The sequence below is a fragment of the Hylobates moloch genome, unplaced genomic scaffold (assembly GCF_009828535.3).
Source record: "Hylobates moloch isolate HMO894 unplaced genomic scaffold, HMol_V3 SCAFFOLD_19, whole genome shotgun sequence".
Classification (NCBI taxonomy): Eukaryota; Metazoa; Chordata; class Mammalia; order Primates; family Hylobatidae; genus Hylobates; species Hylobates moloch.
This window is the reverse complement of record NW_026652294.1, coordinates 3,305,390-3,324,045: the sequence shown is the minus strand read 5'-3', so window position 1 is coordinate 3,324,045 and position 18,656 is coordinate 3,305,390. Positions and strand designations below refer to the sequence as shown.

Sequence of the window (18,656 nt, the reverse complement as noted above, 5' to 3'; positions counted from 1 at the left end):
ACTGACAGAAGAGACTCTGGCAAAAAGATACCAAATTATAAACAGGACCAAAGGCCATGCTAGGCAAGGATTAAGTCACGCACCCCAATACTTCAAGAAGAAACTATATTCTGTCACAGGTGTTTTTTTTTTTTTTTCCTCTAACAGTTAAACAAACACTGGCCTCAAGATAAACAATATTAAAACAATTACAACTCAACCACCACCAGACACTAAGTGACCCTCCTGTTCTACAAGCCACAACTACAGCTTTGATAGGACATGAGACTGGATTTAGTAACTTTCTTCTGATAAAAAGACCATCCACCCTAGACCGGTTCTGTCTGGTTACAGAGGCTGCACACTTGCGTGCCTTCGCGTCCGTCCCTGCTTCACCTTCTGACGTGTAGGGCCTAATTGTAATGCATTGAAATGTAAAGTCTCCACCCCAAAGTAAACATGGCTGCATGTGACATGCATATTTACTTCTCACATATGCACATGTTCCCTCTTCGTGAATATTCACAGCTCCTCCTAGATCCTGTTAAATATGTATACTTGGCTGGCTGGGTGTGGTGGCTCACGCCTGTAATCCCAGCACTTTGGGAGGCTGAGGCAGGCAGATCACGAGGTCAGGAGATCGAGACCACCCTGGCTAACACGGAGAAACCCCGTCTCTACTAAAAATACGAAAAACTTAGCCAGGCGTGGTGGCAGGCACCTGTAGTCCCAGCTACTCGGGAGACTGAGGCAGGAGAATGGCGTGAACCTGGGAGGTGGAGCTTGCATTGAGCCAAGATCGTGCCACTGGACTCCAGCCTGGGCGACAGAGTGAGACTCCGTCTCAAAAAAAAAATATATATATATATATATATAGATTAGATAGATAGATAGATAGATAGATAGATAGATAGATAGATGTATACTTGGCTTTCCTATTCAGCATAAATTCCTGTTTCACCACTCTCATCCTAAACATGCCTGTCTTTTGGTCTCTGTGAGAGGCTACACTTCCCAGCCTGGCCGCCTTGCAGGCTATAACCCTTTATAAGAAATAAAGTTGGCAGAGCACAGTGGCTCATGCCTGTAACCCCATAATCCTGGCACTTTGGGAGGCTGAGGTGGGAGGATCACTTGAGGCCAGGAGTTGGAGACCAGTCTGGGCAACATAGTGAGACCCCATCTCTACAAAAAATAAAAAAATTAGCAGGTATGGTGGTGTGCACCTGTGGCCTCAGCTACTTGGGAAGCTGAGATGGGAGGATCTCTTGAGCCCAGGAATTTGAGACTGCAGTGAGCTGTGATTGTGCCACTGCACTGCAGCCTGGGTGATAGAGTGAGACTGTCTCTAGAGAAAAGAAAACAAATAAAGTCTCCTTTCTACATTTATAAATTGTGTGATTTTTCAGTTGGCACTCTAAAGGTTAGAAATCACTGTGAAAGTTCTGCCAAATACTAAATATGTCTATTCCAATTATGCACTCAGAAACTGCAGAAATAACCCGTGGGTAGCTCATGAATTGCTGGACCCACTGTGGGATGGAATTGGGCCAGGAGTTTGCTTACTGCCTGGCTGTCTGTGCTCCTGCTCTAGCAGGGAGGCCATGAGGGCACTTTGGGTCCCAGGAATCAGTGCTGACTTGGAGCCAGTACCCAACAGCACTAAAAGGATCTGAGTTTTCCCTTTCGCCAGCGCACAGCTACCTGAGTAAGCAGAAACAGGCCCCTTCGTGGAAGGATGAGGGGAATCACTACTAGAAATACCTTTCATGGTGTTACTGGCTCCTTCCTCGTGGGAAGGAGACTTCAGCAGAGGAGGTCTGGGCCTGCGAACTGGCTGGACACTGGGCGAACACTGAGACATTTCAGTGGGCAGGTGACCTCAGCCTTTTGCCCTTCTATTATTTTCACTTATGTTTTTATTTATTTTTTATTTTTTATTTTTGAGACGGAGTCTCGCTCTTTCACCCAGGCTGGAGTGCAGTGGCGTGATCTCGGCTCACTGCAGGCTCCGCCCCCCAGGGTTCACGCCATTCTCCTGCCTCAGCCTCCCGCGTAGCTGGGACTACAGGCGCCTGCCACCTCGCCCGGCTAATTTTTTGTATTTTTAGTAGAGATGGGGTTTCACCGTGTTAGCCAGGATGGTCTCGATCTCCTGACCTCGTGATCCGCCCGCCTCGGCCTCCCAAAGTGCTGGGATTACAGGCGTGAGCCACCGCGCCCGGCCCACTTATGTTTTTAAATGTAAAATAAAGACAGCATAGCATTTACCATTTTAACCTTTTTGTTTGTTTGTTTGTTTTGTAGAGGGGGTCTTGCTCTGTCGCCCAGGCTGGAGTGCAGTGGTGCAGTCATGGCTCACTGAAGCCTTAACCTCCTGGGCTCAAGCGATTCTCCCACCTCAGCCTCCAGTTGCTGGGACCATAGGCATCCACCAGGTGCACCTAATTTTTGTATATTTGTAGAGACCGGGTCTCACTTATTTGCCCAGATTCATTTTAACCTTTTCTACATGTGCAACACAAGTGTGCGTTAAGGATATCCACAAGGCTGTGTAACCCTCTCCACGACCATTCCCAGAGCCTTCCTAATCAGAAAACTGTAACCATTGCACAGTAACTGCCCTTCCCTGAACTCCCAGCCCCCAGCGAGCGGGGCTTACGGCTGAATAATACTGCACTGCATGTGCAGACTACATTTTGTTTATCCACTTATCCCTCCGGGGTCCTTGGGTTGTTTTTGCCCTCTGACTCCTGTGAATAGCGCTGCTGTGAACATGGGTGTAAAGCGTTTGCTTCAGTTCCTGCATTCAGCCCTTCTGGGTATATACTGAGGAGAGGAATTGCTGGACGGTGCATGGTAACTCTATGTTTAGGGTTTTGAGGATCCACTGAACTTTTCCACAGCTGCATCTTACATTCCCACCAGGTTCCCATAAGGCAGGAGAATGGCGTGAACCTGGGAGGCGGAGCTGGCAGTGAGCCGAGATCGCGCCACTGCACTCCAGCCTGGGCGACAGAGCGAGACTCCGTCTCAAAAAAAAAAAAAAAAGGCAAAAATAGAGAAAATAATGAAGCCAAAGACAAACAAAATTAATAAACTAAACTGAATCAGAAAAAAGGAACACAAATTACTAATATCAGGACTAAGGGAAGGGATATAACTATAGATTCTGCAGAATTTAAAAGAATAATAAGGGAATGTAATGAACAACTTTATTAATAATCTAACCTACTGTTAATATCATACTTTCTGGCAAAACATTGGTTATTTTCTCCCTAAAATCAAGAGTAAAGTAAGGATATCCATGACACTTCTATTCAGCGTTGTCCTGGAAGTTTTAGTCAGTGCAATAAAACAAGAAAAATATATCAAAGGTATAAAGGGCTTGGTGTGGTGGCTCATGCCTGTAATCCCAGCATTTTGGGAGGCTGAGGCTGGAGGATCACTTGAGGCCAGGAGTTTGAAACCAGCCTAGGCAACATAGTGAGACCTTGTCTCTAAAAAATATTTTTTAAAAATTAGCAGGGCATGATGGTGCACACCTGTAGTCCCAACTACTTGGGAGGCTGAGGTGGGACGATCACTTGAGCCTGGGAGTTGGAGGCTGCAGTGAGCTACGATCACGCCATTGCACTCCTGCCTGGGCACCAGAGCAAGACTCCATGTCAAATAAGCCCCTCAAGGCCGGGCGCAGTGGCTCACGCCTGTAATCCCAGCACTTTGGGAGACCGAGATGGGTGGATCATGAGGTCAGCAGTTCGAGACCAGCCTGACCAGCATGGTGAAACCCCATCTCTACTAAAAATACAAAAAAATTAGCTGGGCATGGTGGCGGGTGCCTGTAATCCCAGCTACTTGGGAGGCTGAGGCAGGAGAATTGCTTGAAACCAGAAGGCAGAGGTTGCAGTGAGCCTAGATTGCGCCACTGCAGTGTAGCCTGGGCAATGAAAGCAAAACTCCATCTCAAAAAAAAAAAAAAAAAAAAAAAAGAAAACCTCTCAAAATCAAAAACCTAAGTGCGCAAGGCCATCCACTCAGATACACCGCCCCACACATCAGCATCCCACCCCTTCACTATCAGGGCTGTCACTTTGCTGCGAGAGCCTTGTTTAAGTTGAGATCCCCCACTTCGCCCGGCGTTCTGCTGTGCTCCACTAACCCCCGGGGCCTCATCTTCATTTCTGTCCACCCGCTGGCCAGTCTCTGCGTGTGCCAGCTGCGCTCTGATGCGGGGCACTCTGCTTCATGCTGTTGATCGGTGTGTCTGGATCTGTCATGTTCTCTCCTCAAGGAATCAACAGTGCTTAGCAACAGCCTGTCAGTCCCATGGCTCTTGGAGTTCCTCCCCACCTCTGAGGTGCCCAGGGCACTGCACCAGTGACACTGCCTCCCAACGTCTCCCATCCCAGTTCCCCCTGGTGACAGTTCTTACTGTCACACTGCGACCCAGGCCGGGGGCTGTCAGTTCTCCACCTGCCACCTTGGCATCTACAAGGACGGAACACCACAAAATGCTGGAAACACGAGAAGAGTGATGGCTCCTCGTTGCCACCCTGCCAGCGCAGGAGCCAATTTCAGAGCGCTGTCCTTCAGGTGGGCTTCCCAGGGCCACCCACCAGACACCCACTGTTGAGGTCAAGTTCCCTAGAAGTAAAGCCTGAAGCGAGGATTCTTGTTCTTGGGCTGTTGCTGAGCATGTGCTTAGGACAGTGAGGAAGTCTGTGCTGCCTTCCGGTGGTGCTGAGCCCTGGACGGTTTCCAACAGGAGCTTACTTGTTCATACTTCCAGAGGTCAGGAACCCAGATCAGGGTGTCAGCAGGGTCATGCTCTCAGAAGGCTCCAGGGGACAGTCTACCCCATGCCCTTCTCCCAGCATCTGGCCTTGCTGGACCCACTGGGCATTCCTTGGCTCACAAATGCCCCCTCCCATCTCCACCTTGGTCATCACATGGCCTTCTCCTGTATGTAGCTCTTCTCTCCTGAGGACTTCATCAGTCTTACTGGGTTAAGGACCCACCCTACTCCGGTATGACTTCATCTTCATTTCCATGGTCCTTGTTGTTGTTGTTGTTGTTGTCTTGTTTAGAGTCTTGCTCTCTTGGCCAGGCTGAAGTGCAGTGATGTGGTCACAGCTCAGTGCAGCCTCAACCTTCTGGGCTCAAGCAATCTTCTCACCTCAGCCTCCAAAGTAGCTGGCACCACAGATGTGTACCAACATGCCCAGCTAGTTAATTTAAATGTAATTACATCTGCAAAGACCTTATTTCTAAATAAGTTCACATTCACAGGTAGGATGAGCTAGGACTTTGGCATCTCTTTGGGAGACACAACAGAAACCTAGAGGGACTCACCATCCTGGTTTGCCTGGGACTTTCGCAGGTTTTGGTGCTGAAAGCCCTGCTTTCGGGGAAATTCCTGTCTTGGGAAAACTGAGATGCCTGGTCACCGTGGAATTAGGACAGGGCTGGGTGGTGGAGTGGAGACTGCTGAGCAGAAAGTTGTCTCTGTTACAGGTCAGTTTCCATCATTCCACATGGAAGCGCTGGGGCAGACACTGAGAACTTCACAGATCTGAACCACCTTTCGGCAAAGCAGGGATGCCCGGGTATCAGCCATTGTCAGGGTTCTGCCTCTGGGTCTGGAGGGCTGCTGTGTGGGTGGCTCTCATTCCCCAGGCAATTCTCCAAGACCAAGGCGGCCATGAGCCACCAGGAGGCAACAGTCAGCAGCTGGGGACCAGGAGGCTGACCCCTAAAGGGGATCTGAACAGAGCCATCTATGCACACTCATCCCCTTGTCTTCCCAGTAAATGGCCCGCGGCCCCACCTACTCACTTGGGTAAACACACACCTCGACTCCTGTGCACCTTGGTAAACACACGCCTGTCTGTCCAGGTAAATGCCCCACTCACTCACCTGTGCACCTTGGTAAACACACACCTGTCCGTCCAGGTAAATGCCCCACTCACTCTCCTGTGCAGCGCTCACTTGCCTCTAGAGCCGCTCAAGGCTCAGCTGGTGGGCGATGCTTAGCACTCCCCACTCCCACCTCAGTTCTCATCGTCCACCTCCAGCTCCATCTGGTATTGCCCACGCCTGTCCCTCTGCACTGCCTCCACCTTGGCACCAGTTGTAGATGTCTGCCACCTGCACCCCCACAGTGGCTGGCTTTTGAACCCACTCCCAGCCACTTTTCTCTCCTGTCCTCCTCCCCAAAGTGAACCTCCCCCAGAGAGGCGTCAATGCTTGCCACAAACACAAGTCCGATCATGGCACCCTCACTTCAGATGCCTGGAGTGAGTGGTCCTCAGTCCCTGGAAGCCCTGGACTCTGCCACCTCTCCCATCTGTCCCCTCCCTCCTCACTCTCAGCTGCCCAGGCTCCTGGTCAGCTACCCCAATGCATGGAGCTCACATCCACCCTGGCTTCTTGACGCCCTATCCTGGGGCTCCTGGCACCTCTGCAAAGGGGCCTTCCCTGCTGTCTCCACCTGCACCTCTCTAGACAATCCCAGTGCTCCCGGCTGCCACCATTTGTTTCCCTGACTAAAGAACAGACCTGACTGTTTCCAGGACTGGATGAAGCTGAGGCAAATGAAGGCGGCAGAGATCTGGAGGGGCTGGGGGAGAATTAGAGGCCACGGAGGAATGGAGGTTTGGGTGGGCACGGACAGACCACTGGACTTGGACAGTCAGGACCGAGACGCAGGAGCAGCTAGGGCCCAGGGAGCTGGGGGTTAGGTCCCTTAGATCCCGCACGTGCAAAAGTGAGGCTGAAGTTGGGGGGTGGTCCCTCAGCATGTGAGCCCAGGGGGTTCCCGAGCCAAGTGGCAGCTGGAACAGTGGGAAGGGACAGCCAGGGAGGTGGGGAGGGGGCGCTGGCCCCGCTCAGGGCTGGTTGGGGTGGAGGAAGCCTGGGCCCAGGCCGCCCCCCGCTGGGTCGAGGCCACCCCGCCTGGAGGGCGCGGCCGTCCGGATCCCCTGATTGCTTTCTTTCATCTCGGTTCCTTTCTCAGCCACAAACGCCCGCTGCCTCCTTTATCGCGGAATTAGGGGATTTAGGGCCGGTCGCACAAAGGGGCCCTCGATAGCGTCCATAATCAAACCCCAATCGGCCGATCTCGGGCGGGCCGGGGAAGAAAGGAGCGCCGGGGATTAGCGCGGTACCGCGGCCGGGCAGGCAGAGATAGCATCGGCGCCGCTGCGGGGCTGAAGCCGCGGAGGGCTCGGCCGCCCTCGGAGAAAGGCCGGCTTAGCTCCTGGAGCCGGGGATTCTGAAGCCATTAGGGGGGGATTAACACCCAAGTTAATCTGCTTTGGTCGCTCAATTGTCAGCAGCGAACGCGCGGGACTGAGGAAGCCTGGCTCCCAGCGACCACAGGGCCTTGCCACCCAGCAGTCCTGAGCTACGAGCTGGTATGTTTCCCCAGCTGTCACCTGGCCAAGGCGGGCCCTGGAGCCAAAAGGGAGATGCACACCTTGGTGGGCTGGCCAACGGGTCTGGATGAGTGGACCCCTTGCCCCTGCCAGCCTTCCTGGGTGATCAGGGAACTCAGAGAAGGATGCTCCTGTCCCCTCCCGACCCACAGCACTTGTGGACCCTGATAGCCAGTGCAGCCCTGGGTGCCACCCACACACTGAGCTTGGGTTGCACGGCAACATGCATGACACATCTGTCCCCATCAAGCAGGGTCAGGGGCAGCCTGCAGACTGGGTGGATGCTGACAGCAGCTAGCAGCCCCCTTGCAGACCCTCCATCTTCCCTTTGGGGTCCCTGTCCAGGTATAGCCCCCTGAAGGTCTCTGTTGACCAACTCACTGACAGGGCAGATGTGACACCACCTGCTCTCAATTCATCCTCACTCTTCATCTTCAGTCCTCTCTCACTAGGCGGCAGAGGGAGGGACTGGACCTCTACAGGTCTCAGGTAGGTCCTTTGTCTCTCTCTGGGTTTTCCTATCTGAGGAATGGAGCTGGCTAAGGAAAGGCCCAACCAGGATGTGCCAGTGTCGTGTGTGGCCTGTGCTCACTGCTATCTTCTGTGGGGACACAACCTCAACCCTGACTCCTTCTCCTTTTCCTGCCAGCAGGCCCCCAGAGTAGGTGGCTCAGAGGGGTGTGCCTACACCTGCCTCCTCCTCCATGGAGACGTGGCAAGGTCACTGTGCCTTACATGAGCCTACAGGCAGCAACAAGTGGCTGGACTGGAGCTGACCAGGCAGGCAGGATGGGGTGGGCCGTAGCAGAGGAGAGGCTAGTGGAGTGCTCTGGGTCCCCATCTTCTTTCCCATGGCTGAGACTAGGGACATTGGAACAAGAAGTCCCAAGTGGAGGAAAAGACGCAGTCATAAGTACATTTGTCTTTCCTTCTCTCTCATTTCCCTTCCTCCCTTTCTTCCTTCAGCAGTGACCAACGATTCTCCCATCCAGGCCCTGTGGAGGGGACACAGGCGTGAGCCACAGACCCAGGCTCTGCCCTCTGGGGGCTTGGGTCTGGGGACACAGTTAGACAACCGGATGGGAGGGCGCCCTTCGGGAAAGGGAAACAGGCACCCCACATGCACATGGGCCAGGCAGGGCCTGAAGGGCAGTGTGAATTACAGGGAAAATGCGGAGGGAGAGGAAGAGTGCTCCAGGGCTAGGAAGCCGCGCCCGCAGCGATCTGGAGTGCGGTGGGGAGCAGGTGAGGCGGGAGAAGCCCAGTTCTGGGACACGCAGGCCAGCTCTAGGCAGGGGAAAGGAGGGGGGGAGGCCAGGGAATGTCCCCTCAGGCTGGTGCGTCAGGATGGCCCAGGCAGCCTCCAGCGTGGGCCCCCGCTGGTCCCGGGAGCCAGAGGCTCCGGGAGGGTGGACGATGTGGCTGGGCCGGCGAGAGTCCAGGGGCTGCAGGCAAGGACGGGGACTCGCGATGAAACCCGAAGATCAGGGGCTGGTAGCAGTGACCGCGAGGGGCCTCCAGGCAGCCCAATCAATCTCGGACGAGGGGTCGAGTCAGCGGCGGTGCAGGCGGCAAAGGCAGCCAGGGTCTGAGGAGCGCGGCTCCAGCCCCAGCAGCACCGGGAGAGCGCGTGCACGGCCCCAGACGACTTGACGCGCCCTCGTGACGCCATCAGCGCGCGCCGCCCCAACTTCCGAGCGCAAGCGTGGTCGCCCCCACAGCCTGTGGGCTCCGGGAACGCGATCCGACTCGGCGGCCCTCACTGCCTGGATGGTCGGTTCCCGAGGCTGAAGAAGTCCATTTCTTTTTCGGAAATGGTCCCCAGGAAGCTTCTCGTTGTGCTTCCTGGGGAAAGCACATAGTACCCCTATGGCCGGGTACTGAGCGGGGCCCGGGTGGTCTGCGCCCCCGCCCCTCAGCGCAGGCGACCCTCCTGGCCCTGGCGGGCACAGCGCCTCTCCCGTGACCTGGGCCGGCCCGCAGGATGAGCCCCCGGATCACGATCGCTGGCATTTTATTTACCTTCTTCCATTACAACCCCAGGCGAGTCTCCCGGGCCCCGAGAGGAGGAGGGTGATTGGCCAGGGCCATCGGCAGCGGCGACAGGGGCCTGCATAGGGCTGCCTCGGGGCGACTAGCAGGATGGCCGCGAGCATCGGCTGCCCCAGCCCCCAGCGCATGGAACGTGCCCCGGGCCCCAAGAGCCGCGCTTGTGAGACAGAGCTTGGGCTGCTTGGAGCTAGTGAGCCACCGGCCACGGCAGGGATTTGAGCAGAGCTGGGAGGCAGAGGGATGAGATAGTGCATCCCTTGAGGTCACTTCAGGAGATGACACTCCTGTGGCTAAGTGTAGTTTCCCAGGTCATGGCTCCCAGGTCAGGCCTGCTCAATGGAGAATTAAGTGGGTGATGGGTGGTGGATGGATGTGATTTGGCAGAGGGGACAAATGTGACAACAGTGTAACAAGGGCCATGTTGGGGAGGGTCAGGGGTCAGGGTCTGGCCCAACCTGAGCAGAAGGGAGGCTGCTCTCAGGGATATTTGTCAGGTAGGAATGGGTGGAGTGGAACTACAGGGCCACCATGTTTCCCATGGGTCACCCATGGTGGCCTTGTCATGTTTATCCGTGATCCTCAGTGTTCTCTGTGGTCCTCCCGTCACCCCATTCAGACTGTCCTTTCAGTTCTCCACTGTCCCTGCATCACCTCTGCCCCTGTCCCGTTTGTCTGTGTTCAGTCCATGTTCCCAGGTCTTGAGGTGGCCCCTGGTTCTGTGCCCCTTACCTAAGACCCTGTGCAGGGAATCTGTGAAAACACAGAGGAAATAAAAAGTGAGGAAAATACTACTCTTGCATCCTCAACCAAGATAGTGTTTGTTGTGAGTGCTGAGATGGACACAACCCCCAAACCAGCATTCTCTTTGTTGGCTTAGAGGAGACAGACCCACCGACAGGAGTCATTGGCTTTTTCGAATAGTAAGCTCTGACTGCCATTCATCACCTACATAGGGACAGAAAACCCGGTCTGGGGGACGTGGCACGCAGCAGTGTGTGAGGGGAATGTCAAGGAATCTGGGGAGCGGAAAGATGGGGCAGGGTAGCTGCCTGGAGGCCTCAGTCCCACAGCGGTGAGGACAAGTCTGGAGGTTAGCCAAGCCCTGCCCTAGGTGTGGTCACCACCTCACCTGCTCCCTTTTCTTTTTCTCTGAGGCCATTGTCTCTCCTGGGCACAGTCCGTAAGGTTCAGATTCCAGACTGTGACTTTAACTGGTCACCATGGCTCTGGCTGGAGCAGGACATGGTGACCTGGAGTCTCCGTCCACTCCTCCGATGTGCACTTAGCCACCTCCTGGGGCTCTCCCCAGCACTGGCCAAGCATCCTGGTTAGTGGGGAGACGTGGAGCACCAGGCTAGAAATCAAGACCCTTCTGCCTGCAGACTAGCTTGGAGACCCATCCACGTGTCTCTGCCCCTCTGCCCCTGAGGGCAGGTGTGCCCCGCCCCAGTGTTCTTAGTCTGTGCTACTCCCTGCTGTGGGCCTCCTCTCTGCAGTCTGGTTAAATGCAACTTGGCTCCCTCCAGGCCCCTGCCTGCCTCTTTAGCCTCCAGCTCTTTCCGGCACAGACACCTTTCCCCTTGGGTCTCAGCTCCAAGACTGGAGGCTGCTTCCTTCTTGAGGGAATGTGTGAAGCAGCCTAGAGTGTGGTTTCTATCTACCACGGTAGGTGGCTCCTCCATGCTCATGGCCTCAACGGACTCAGACCCAGCTCATTCAACATTTCTGGCTGGGCTACCTGATGTCTGCCCTGTGATTCAAAGTGACCCTGAGGATGGCAGGGGTCCAGGGAGGGTGGAGACCCATGCCATCCTAGACCCTGCTCTCAGCTAGTGCAGCCTCGGCCCCTTCCTGTGGAGAGGGACAGGGACAGGATTCGGTGCAGGTGTGCAGTGAGTGGCTGGCATCTCTGGAGGTCAGTATGTGGGGGTGGGGGTCCCCTCCACGCAGCCGCGAGGGCTTGGCTGCTCCCAGAACTGCCTGGAACCTGGGGAGACTGTAAACAACCTCCTGCAACCCCAAGGAAAAAGCTGCCATGTGTGAGGGCTTGCTCCACGCTAAGCATGATTCTGAGCACTGGCAGAGAGTATAGCAAGTGGATGCTGAGGCCTGGAGGGCAGGCCCCAGAGAGCTGAGTGCTCCTCCAGGTTTCATGGCTGGCACTGTGGCCCAGTGTGGCCCACTGCCTGCTTGCCACCCCACAGCAAAGCTTCAGAGGTGCAGAACCAGTGGCCTGAGCTCCAGGGACAGGAAGCATCTTGGCGTGGGGTTCTCGTGGTGGCACTTGCATGCCCTAGTGCACAGGGGCAGGAGGGGAGGCTCTGTTACCTGGGCCCTTTCTCCTCTGTGGCAACAGATTGGGAAGTCTGCCATGAGGATAGAGAGTGCATGGCCATCCCATCACAGCACAGGTTGAGTGCTGAGTCACCCCCAGCCCTCCCCAGCCCAGCGGCTCTCCCAAAGGAGGCTTCAAAACCCCGTGCTCCCTTTGTACCCCCAAGCCCATGCTTAGCTCTCAGATCCACTTCGGGCCCTTTGCACCCCAGAGTCCTCCCCAGCTGCACATTCCCGGGATTCCAGGAATCTGGTGCTGTGTGAGGTCACTAGGACAGGGCAGTCTCCCCAGGGACCTGACCTGTTCACATGGAGTTTCTGGCTGGCAAAAGCTTATTCTCCAGTCTGAGCTAAACACTTGCATGACTCTTCCCCCACGGAGGCACTTGGACAGGAAGCTGGCTTCTCTGCACAGCCAGGGGTACTGAGTGATCCCATCCTGCCTGAGCAGCCTCCACGTGGCTCATAGGCTGTGGAAAGAGGGGCTTGGCCCCATGGGGACATGCCAGTTCAGAGCTCTGGCCTCCAGCCAGAGGGACACCTTTCCCTGAGGCTCATGGCTGTGGCATGAGGTGCCCAGAGAACCCTGGCCAGGCAGCCCCCACCTCCTGCTGCCCCAGGGCGGCTGCCTCCCAGCCCAGGTGAAGGAACAAGGAAGGGCCCCTGCCCAGAGCCTTTGGGTAGCAGATGCCAGACATCCACCCACACCTGGAGTTCAGAGGCCTCAAAATTCCCCCATCTCCTCCTCCCCACGAGCAGCCCATTTCACTCACTAAGGAGCTGGGCATGGCCCAGAGGGGCCCTGGGCAACCCAACCCTTCCCTAAGCTTCCCCCTGGGTGAGCGGCAGGCAGTCATCCTGGGGGCTCCATCTCCTGGGCCCAGCCCCCTGCTCTCAACACTCTCTGCCAGGCCACCCCGAGGGCTTGTCAACACACCCTTTTACCCATGCCACAGGATCTTGCTCACAGGCCACAGGGAAGGCCAGGGTGCAGCCCAGATCCTTCTTGGCCTGGCGCTGGGCTTCTCAGGGAGCCAACACTGTGGCCACAGCTGCTCTGCCCTGGGTGGACACTAGGCTTTCCCTGTCCCCCTACTGCAGTGTCCTCAGATGGGGGTGGCCTGGTCCCCTGCAGAGGCACAGCCACCAGTGCCCATGCACAGATGGGGCCATACAGGGACGAACACAGGACAGGAGGCTGCAACAGGATCCGGTTTATTCTGCCTTGGCAGGGTGGTCCTGAGAGTGGTGGATGCCACCCTGTCCCGGGCGGAGGGAGGGCCCGAGGGCCAGTTAAGGCCAATGGCGGGAGAAGCAGGGGGCTGCAGCCCCTGGAATGCGGTGAAGCCAGGCCGAGGCCCGGAGGCAGCTGTGGTAGGCCAGGGCAGGGTGGAAGGCACCGGACTGGGACCGGGCCAGGGCTACAGGGCCGAGGACCCAGGCCACACGGGCACCCCGGGAGGCGGGGCACAGGGTCACATGACACAGAACATGAAACACAGGCACAGGGCTCACAGTAAGCACATGGACAAGTGGGTACAGGGTCATAGGCCAGAGGCACACCCAGCCATGGCTGGGCCAGACACTGGACACTGGTGGTGTCACACACAGACCACAGGGGGGACACATGGATTTGACAGCCACAATGCACAGACCAGGCTACAGAGCTCGAGGGATGTGGGAAGGGGCCTTTTGGCACTACTGCACTGGAATCATGTGAGACAAAGGTAGCAGGGCACTCTGGAGGTGCCTGGGGCGGTCCCCTTGCGGCCTCTCTAGGCTTAGTCCGTCTTCCACACTTTGTTGAGCAGCTTCACCACTTCATCATAGATGATAAACACTATGGCCACATCCAGGCAGACCCGGCCCAGGCGGGGGACAGTGCCTTTGTAGAATCTGGGTGAAAGAAAGGGTGGGGAGAGGAAGGCAGGTCAGCACAGTGTCCCTGCACAGGGCAATCCCCAGATACTGAAGTGAGAGGCACAGAGGCCTGAAGGGGACGGCTGGGCAGGCCAGGTAGGCCGGGAAAGGTCTGAGGTGGGGACAATAGCCCTGCCCCTCCCCCACTCACGCCTTGAGCCCCTCCTTCCTCAGGATCTGCAAGCCGCAGTCCCACGTGTTCCGGTATTTGTGCGCCTCCAGGCCCTGCGGGGGACACCAGCAGGCAGGGACTCAGCAGCTAGCTCTGGCCCGGTCCCCCCTTCTCCTCCCCTTCCCGGCCCCCCAACCTGCATCCGGGTCTTAATCACATCCAGAGGAGTGTTTCCAAAGACACTGGCTGCGCCTGCAATAGCTCCGAAGACCCCAGTGATCAGAGGGTTCATGGGCTTGTTGGGGTTGTCCCCTGGATATAGGAGGGGTGAGGTGTGGTCAAAGGGTGCTGGGAGGAGCCTGGATCAGCACCTCAAAAGGTGGGTGCCCGCCGCCCAGGGGTGGCCCCAAGGAGAGGAGAGGAGAGGAGCTGGCTGTGTGCAGAGACGGGGCCCTGTGGTGCAGACACACCTCGGTACCAGTTGCGCAGGGAGGTCATGACAAAGAAGCGGATGGCCTGGTTCGAGCCCTGCTTCAGGACGGTAGCTGTGAGGCCCTGGTAAGTCCCCTTCAGCCCTGGGGGAAGGCAGGCACGGGGTTACCCTGCAGCCTCTCAGGCCCCGGCTGGGAATTGGTGTGTGTGTGGGGTGGGTGTTGCACAAAGCCCAAGGCAGGACGGGAGGTGCAGGCCCTTCCCACCCTGGCCCAGGTCCCTGAGCCCTATCAGGAAGGTCGAGTGGCTCACCTTGTTCCCGCACAATCTCCCTAACCCCGTGGAAGAATCCTCTGTACTTGGGGTTTGGAGAGGTCTGGTCGTGGATGAACTTCACCTGAGAGAGAGAAGCAAAGACGCAGGTTCTCGGCTGCCACCTGGGTGGGTCCTGGCTAGCTGACAGGCCCAGGGCCCATCCAGGGTGGAGGGAACTTGGGGCTGCAGCTCTTCCCCAGGAAGCAGTGCAGCCAAGGCCGCCCTGGGCCACCCACACAGACCATGCCCCGGAACACAGGGCAGCCCACACGGACCATGCTCTGGGACACAGGGCAGCCCTGTGAGCAGCCTCTCCCTTTATGTTTGCTGCTCTTTTCCAGTTTTGGCAGTGAACGTGTCATTTTGTTTTCTGCTTTATAAAAGTATTTTTTAAAGACTTTAAGGCTGCCTTTAGCACAGACTCAGCCTCCACAGGTGGCCCTTCGTGGCAGGCGCCCTGCCCCAGGGCCCCGCGGTCACCCCGCCGGCCTTCCCTGACGTCCAGGAGACCCTCCCCAGCTTGCCGGTTGCCCCGGGAGCACCGGGCCAGCGGGGCCGCCCGTCCCCGTACTCCCTGCGTGTCCGGGGTCCTCGCCAGGACCTTCCCCACCTTGATGGTCTCCATGGGGCACACGACCACCACGGCCTCGGCCACGCCAGCGCCCAGGCCGCACAGCAGCCCACGCGTGCTGTCCAGCCGTCCCTGGGCATCCCGCATGTGGTTGCTGAGGAACTCGAACATTCCAAACCTGGAGGCGGGAGGCGGGTGAGAGGGGCTGCCGCGGCCGAGCCCCCCTCCCGCAGCAGCCCCGGGCCGGGCCTCACCTGACGGCCGCCTTGGGGATGGAGCCGTAGAGCAGGGAGCTAAGGCCGCGGTACAGGCCCAGGACGCCATGGCTGCGGACCGTCTGCCGCACGCAGTCCCCTGGGGGAGGGGGCGGTCAGGACCCCACGGCCCTCGGTGCCGCCGCCCTGGGTACCCGCCCCCCGCGGCGCCGCGGCCTCCCCGTCCTCACCGATGCCCCGGTACCGCGGCGGGTGCGAGCGCTCGTCCAGCTGCAGCTGCGTCTTCACGTACTCGGTGGGGAAGGTGATGCAGATCTCGATGCCACCCGCCAGGCCGCCTGCAAAGACCGGGAACCGACTCCTGAGACCCCCGCCCGGCCGCTGGCGCTCGGGCCCCTCCCCCGTCCCGGACTTTGCCCCGCGCGGCCGCCGCGCCAGTGCCGCGGGGAACCTGGGCTGGGGCCCCACGCCCCCATGCCCTCACCCTGTTGTCCCGGCGAGGCGCAGGGGTGACAGGCGGCAGGCGGGCGAGTCCCAGCGCGCCGGGTGGGGACCAGGACCGCGCCCCCACGACTCCCCAACCCACGGCCCAACCCGGAAGTGGGGCGGGGCCTCAGCGTCCCGGGCCCACCCGGAAGCGCCGCGGGAGAGGGGTCCGCGTCCCGGAGGGGCCCACCTGCCAAGATCGCCTTCCCCGGGTGCGTCAGCTTGGCCTTCCCGGACGCGGGTGCGGCGGCCGCCAGAGCGCGCGGGGCGCGGGGCGCGGGCATGGCGGGCGGGAGGCGGGGCGCCCTGTGGCGGCTTCGGGTCCGAGCCTCCTGAACTCCGCGCTCGGTCCGCGGTGGCGGCGGCGGCCGGTTATGGTCCCGGGGGCGGGGCGGCCGCGTCAGCTCCAGGTCCCGCCCCGCGTGGTCCGAGCCGGGCCCCGCCCCCAGCCCGCCCCGTGCGGGCCGGGAAACTGAGGCCTGGGCGGGGCGCGCCGAGGCAGGCGTAGGGGCGGGGCCAAAGCGCAGCCAATGGCCGAGGCCGAGTCCCTGGGCGACCGCGAGCGGCGGGGCGGGTCGGGGGCGGGGCTGCGGGAGGCGGAGCCGTGGCCTAGCCACGAGCAGTGGGTCAAGGTACACGGTGTGCCGCGCCGCGGGATAGCGGGTCTCGGGTCTGCGCGACTGCCGAGAGCGGCGGGATCCCCGGGGATCCCGGAGGCCAGGGGCACACCCTCCCCGAAAACACGTGGGGCTAGCCCAGTCCCTGAGGAACTCTAACGTTTCGAACCTGGAGGCAGGAGGCGGGAGGCGGGTGGCCGGTGAGAAGGGGCTACGCCGCCGGGCCCCCCTCCCGCAGCGGCCACGGGCCGGGCCTTACCTGCCGGTTCCCACCCACACCTTTCCCGGATGTAGAGTTTCTGCGCTCAGCGAACAAGGTCAGGAAAGACCACAAATGCAAGCGGCTGTATTCTCCTAGGCAGCTTCTCTGGGCAACAGAGGTCCCACACCCCCAAAGAGGACCCAGCAAATCTTTAATGGACTGCGGGGCCGAGGAAACTGGCCCCTGTCCCTCCTACCCACACCAGCACCAAGTAGAGCACCTTTGCCTGGATAAACCGACTTTAATATTTATGATTGCCAAGAGGCTCAGTCCTGTTATGAGGTCCGGTACCTCCAAACAAGACGTGTTCATGTAGTCTTCAAACTGGCCTGGAGGGGGCAGCTCCAGCCAGTGGGGGGCGCCCAGGAGGAATGCCTGGCTCCAGCAGGAGGGCCCACAGTCCAGTCCCTGTTGTCGGCTAAAGCTGGTCTTGCGCCGTCAGCCTCTACCCTGGCCTCCCCAGGCTCTAGGATGGCTCAGAGGTTGCTATCATTGGGTTTCAGCAAAAATAAATATTGTCCAGGTGTCCCTGCCTCCCATGTGTCCCCTGTTCTGCTGGAGTGACACACTCCTTGGAGAAGTTAGTAACTCTGCAGGTAGGGTGGGTGGTGACAGCGCCCACTACACGCAGAAGTTGTACATTGGAGGCTGGTGAAGTTGGAAGCAGAGGCATATCCATAGGGGAAGCTGGCAGGGGCTGGGCCCACAGCAGGGCCTGCTGTCAGCATCAGCTGCTGGCCTGCAGAGGGGGAAGCCCACAATGAGCAGAGCTCTTCCTGCCCATGGGGGTCCTCTCCTGGCTGCCCCTGAGTAGCCCGGGGCTCAGGGAGCAGGGTCTATAGGACCAGCCCTTACCACCCAGACGCTGAGGCACCAAGAGAGCAGGCACCCAGAGGCAAGGAGTGTGGGGTCAGCCAGAGAAGCTGGCCTGGCTAGTCTCCAAATGGGACACTTACTTAGTGCAATCAGCTGGGTCTCATTCATGCCCATCAAAATCTAAAAAAACAGAATGGCATTAATGGTGGAAGGACACACTCAGCAGGAGGCTGGAGACCTGCCGCCGTGCTGCACACTCACACCACACCCTCAGGCCTGTGTTGGCCCTGCAGTGTCCAAGCACCCCACAGCCTCTCCAGTCTGCTCGACAGCCAGGCTGCCCTGGCCAGGTTCTCAGGTGCAAAGCCCCTCCCAGCACACACCAGCAGCAGCCTTGCTGCCCAGGGGCCAGGCCCAGCAGGACACAGCAGTAGTTCACAGCTAGGCAGGCACCCCTATCAGAAGGCAGGCACCCTTACAGCAGGGAGGACAGTGGCCGTGCCAACATTCCTGGATGTACACTTCTCCACACCCAGCAGCCACTGGGATCCTTCCAGCCCCCACCCATCTATTCCCATCCCCATCCAAAGCCCAGCCAGGAAAGGGCAGTGGGACTTTGCCTCCCTCCCTGCTCCCTCCCCAGGGGGTTGGGGGCTACAGGTGCCACCTACCACACATGAAAGGGGCAGGCTCCGTCACATGCTCCTCTTGCTTGCTCAGACTCTCCAAGGCATCCAGTTTGTCCACCTGCAAGGAGGTGAAAGCATGTGAGCACCCGCTTGACAGAGTGCAGTCCAGTCTCTAGGTGAAAGTGGAGTGGAAGGTCAGGACACAGGGCCTCCAGGAGAATGACAGTGGAGGAGGTGCACATGGGCAGATGTGGAGTGGCTCAGCCCACACCCCATGCACTTTTAGAATGCAGCAAGGCATGGAGAGGTGAAGCCTCAGTAGCTGGGCTGAGACGGAGCGCCAGGTGGGGCCCCCAGAGCTTCCCAGTGGGCACTGGGGCAGTCAGTTGTTACAGGTTGTGGGTGTGGCCTGCTCATGGGGGGCCAAGTCCTCCTCTGGATACAGGGACACTGCCATTTACCGACCTGCAGGGCTGG

The 18,656-nt window shown here is 58.5% G+C and overlaps 2 protein-coding genes across 9 annotated transcripts in view; both read right to left on the bottom strand.

The window, feature by feature from the left end:
• Window positions 1-13,000: 13,000 nt before the first annotated feature.
• Window positions 13,001-16,331, bottom strand: SLC25A1 (solute carrier family 25 member 1). Of its 3 annotated transcripts, XM_032138584.2 has the most exons (9): window positions 16,046-16,325; window positions 15,600-15,707; window positions 15,409-15,508; window positions 15,194-15,332; window positions 14,581-14,665; window positions 14,307-14,411; window positions 14,033-14,148; window positions 13,876-13,949; window positions 13,001-13,700 (listed from the first exon to the last, which is right to left on the bottom strand). In XM_032138584.2, the coding sequence occupies exons 1-9, from the start codon at window positions 16,137-16,139 to the stop codon at window positions 13,586-13,588; spliced, it is 936 nt and encodes a 311-aa protein (XP_031994475.1). In that variant the 5' UTR covers window positions 16,140-16,325; the 3' UTR covers window positions 13,001-13,585. The 3 variants fall into 3 exon arrangements, with proteins under 3 accessions (XP_031994475.1, XP_058287357.1, XP_031994478.1); XM_058431374.1 differs by lacking the exon at window positions 14,033-14,148 and having other exon boundaries at window positions 16,046-16,331; XM_032138587.2 differs by lacking the exons at window positions 15,409-15,508; window positions 16,046-16,325.
• A 624-nt stretch (window positions 16,332-16,955) lies between these two features.
• Window positions 16,956-18,656, bottom strand: part of CLTCL1 (clathrin heavy chain like 1) — a 120,858-nt gene continuing 119,157 nt past the window's right edge. For all 6 annotated transcript variants that reach the window (XM_058431368.1, XM_058431371.1, XM_032138574.2 and 3 more), the window contains 3 exons: window positions 18,222-18,297; window positions 17,691-17,730; window positions 16,956-17,473 (listed from right to left, as the gene is read on the bottom strand). In XM_058431368.1, coding sequence (XP_058287351.1) covers window positions 17,711-17,730; window positions 18,222-18,297 — 96 coding nt within the window. In that variant the 3' untranslated portion in view covers window positions 16,956-17,473; window positions 17,691-17,710. The remainder of the gene's footprint in view (window positions 17,474-17,690; window positions 17,731-18,221; window positions 18,298-18,656) is intronic.

Coding starts and splice junctions, on each gene's coding strand:
- SLC25A1 (XM_032138584.2), bottom strand. CDS start 16,139: ATGCCCGCGCCCCGCGCCCCGCGCGCTCTGGCGGCCGCCGCACCCGCG. Junction 15,509..15,599: donor GCCGCGGTACCGGGGCATCG/GTGAGGACGGGG, acceptor CCCCTCCCCCAG/GGGACTGCGTGCGGCAGACG. Junction 14,412..14,580: donor GGAGATTGTGCGGGAACAAG/GTGAGCCACTCG, acceptor GCCTTCCCCCAG/GGCTGAAGGGGACTTACCAG.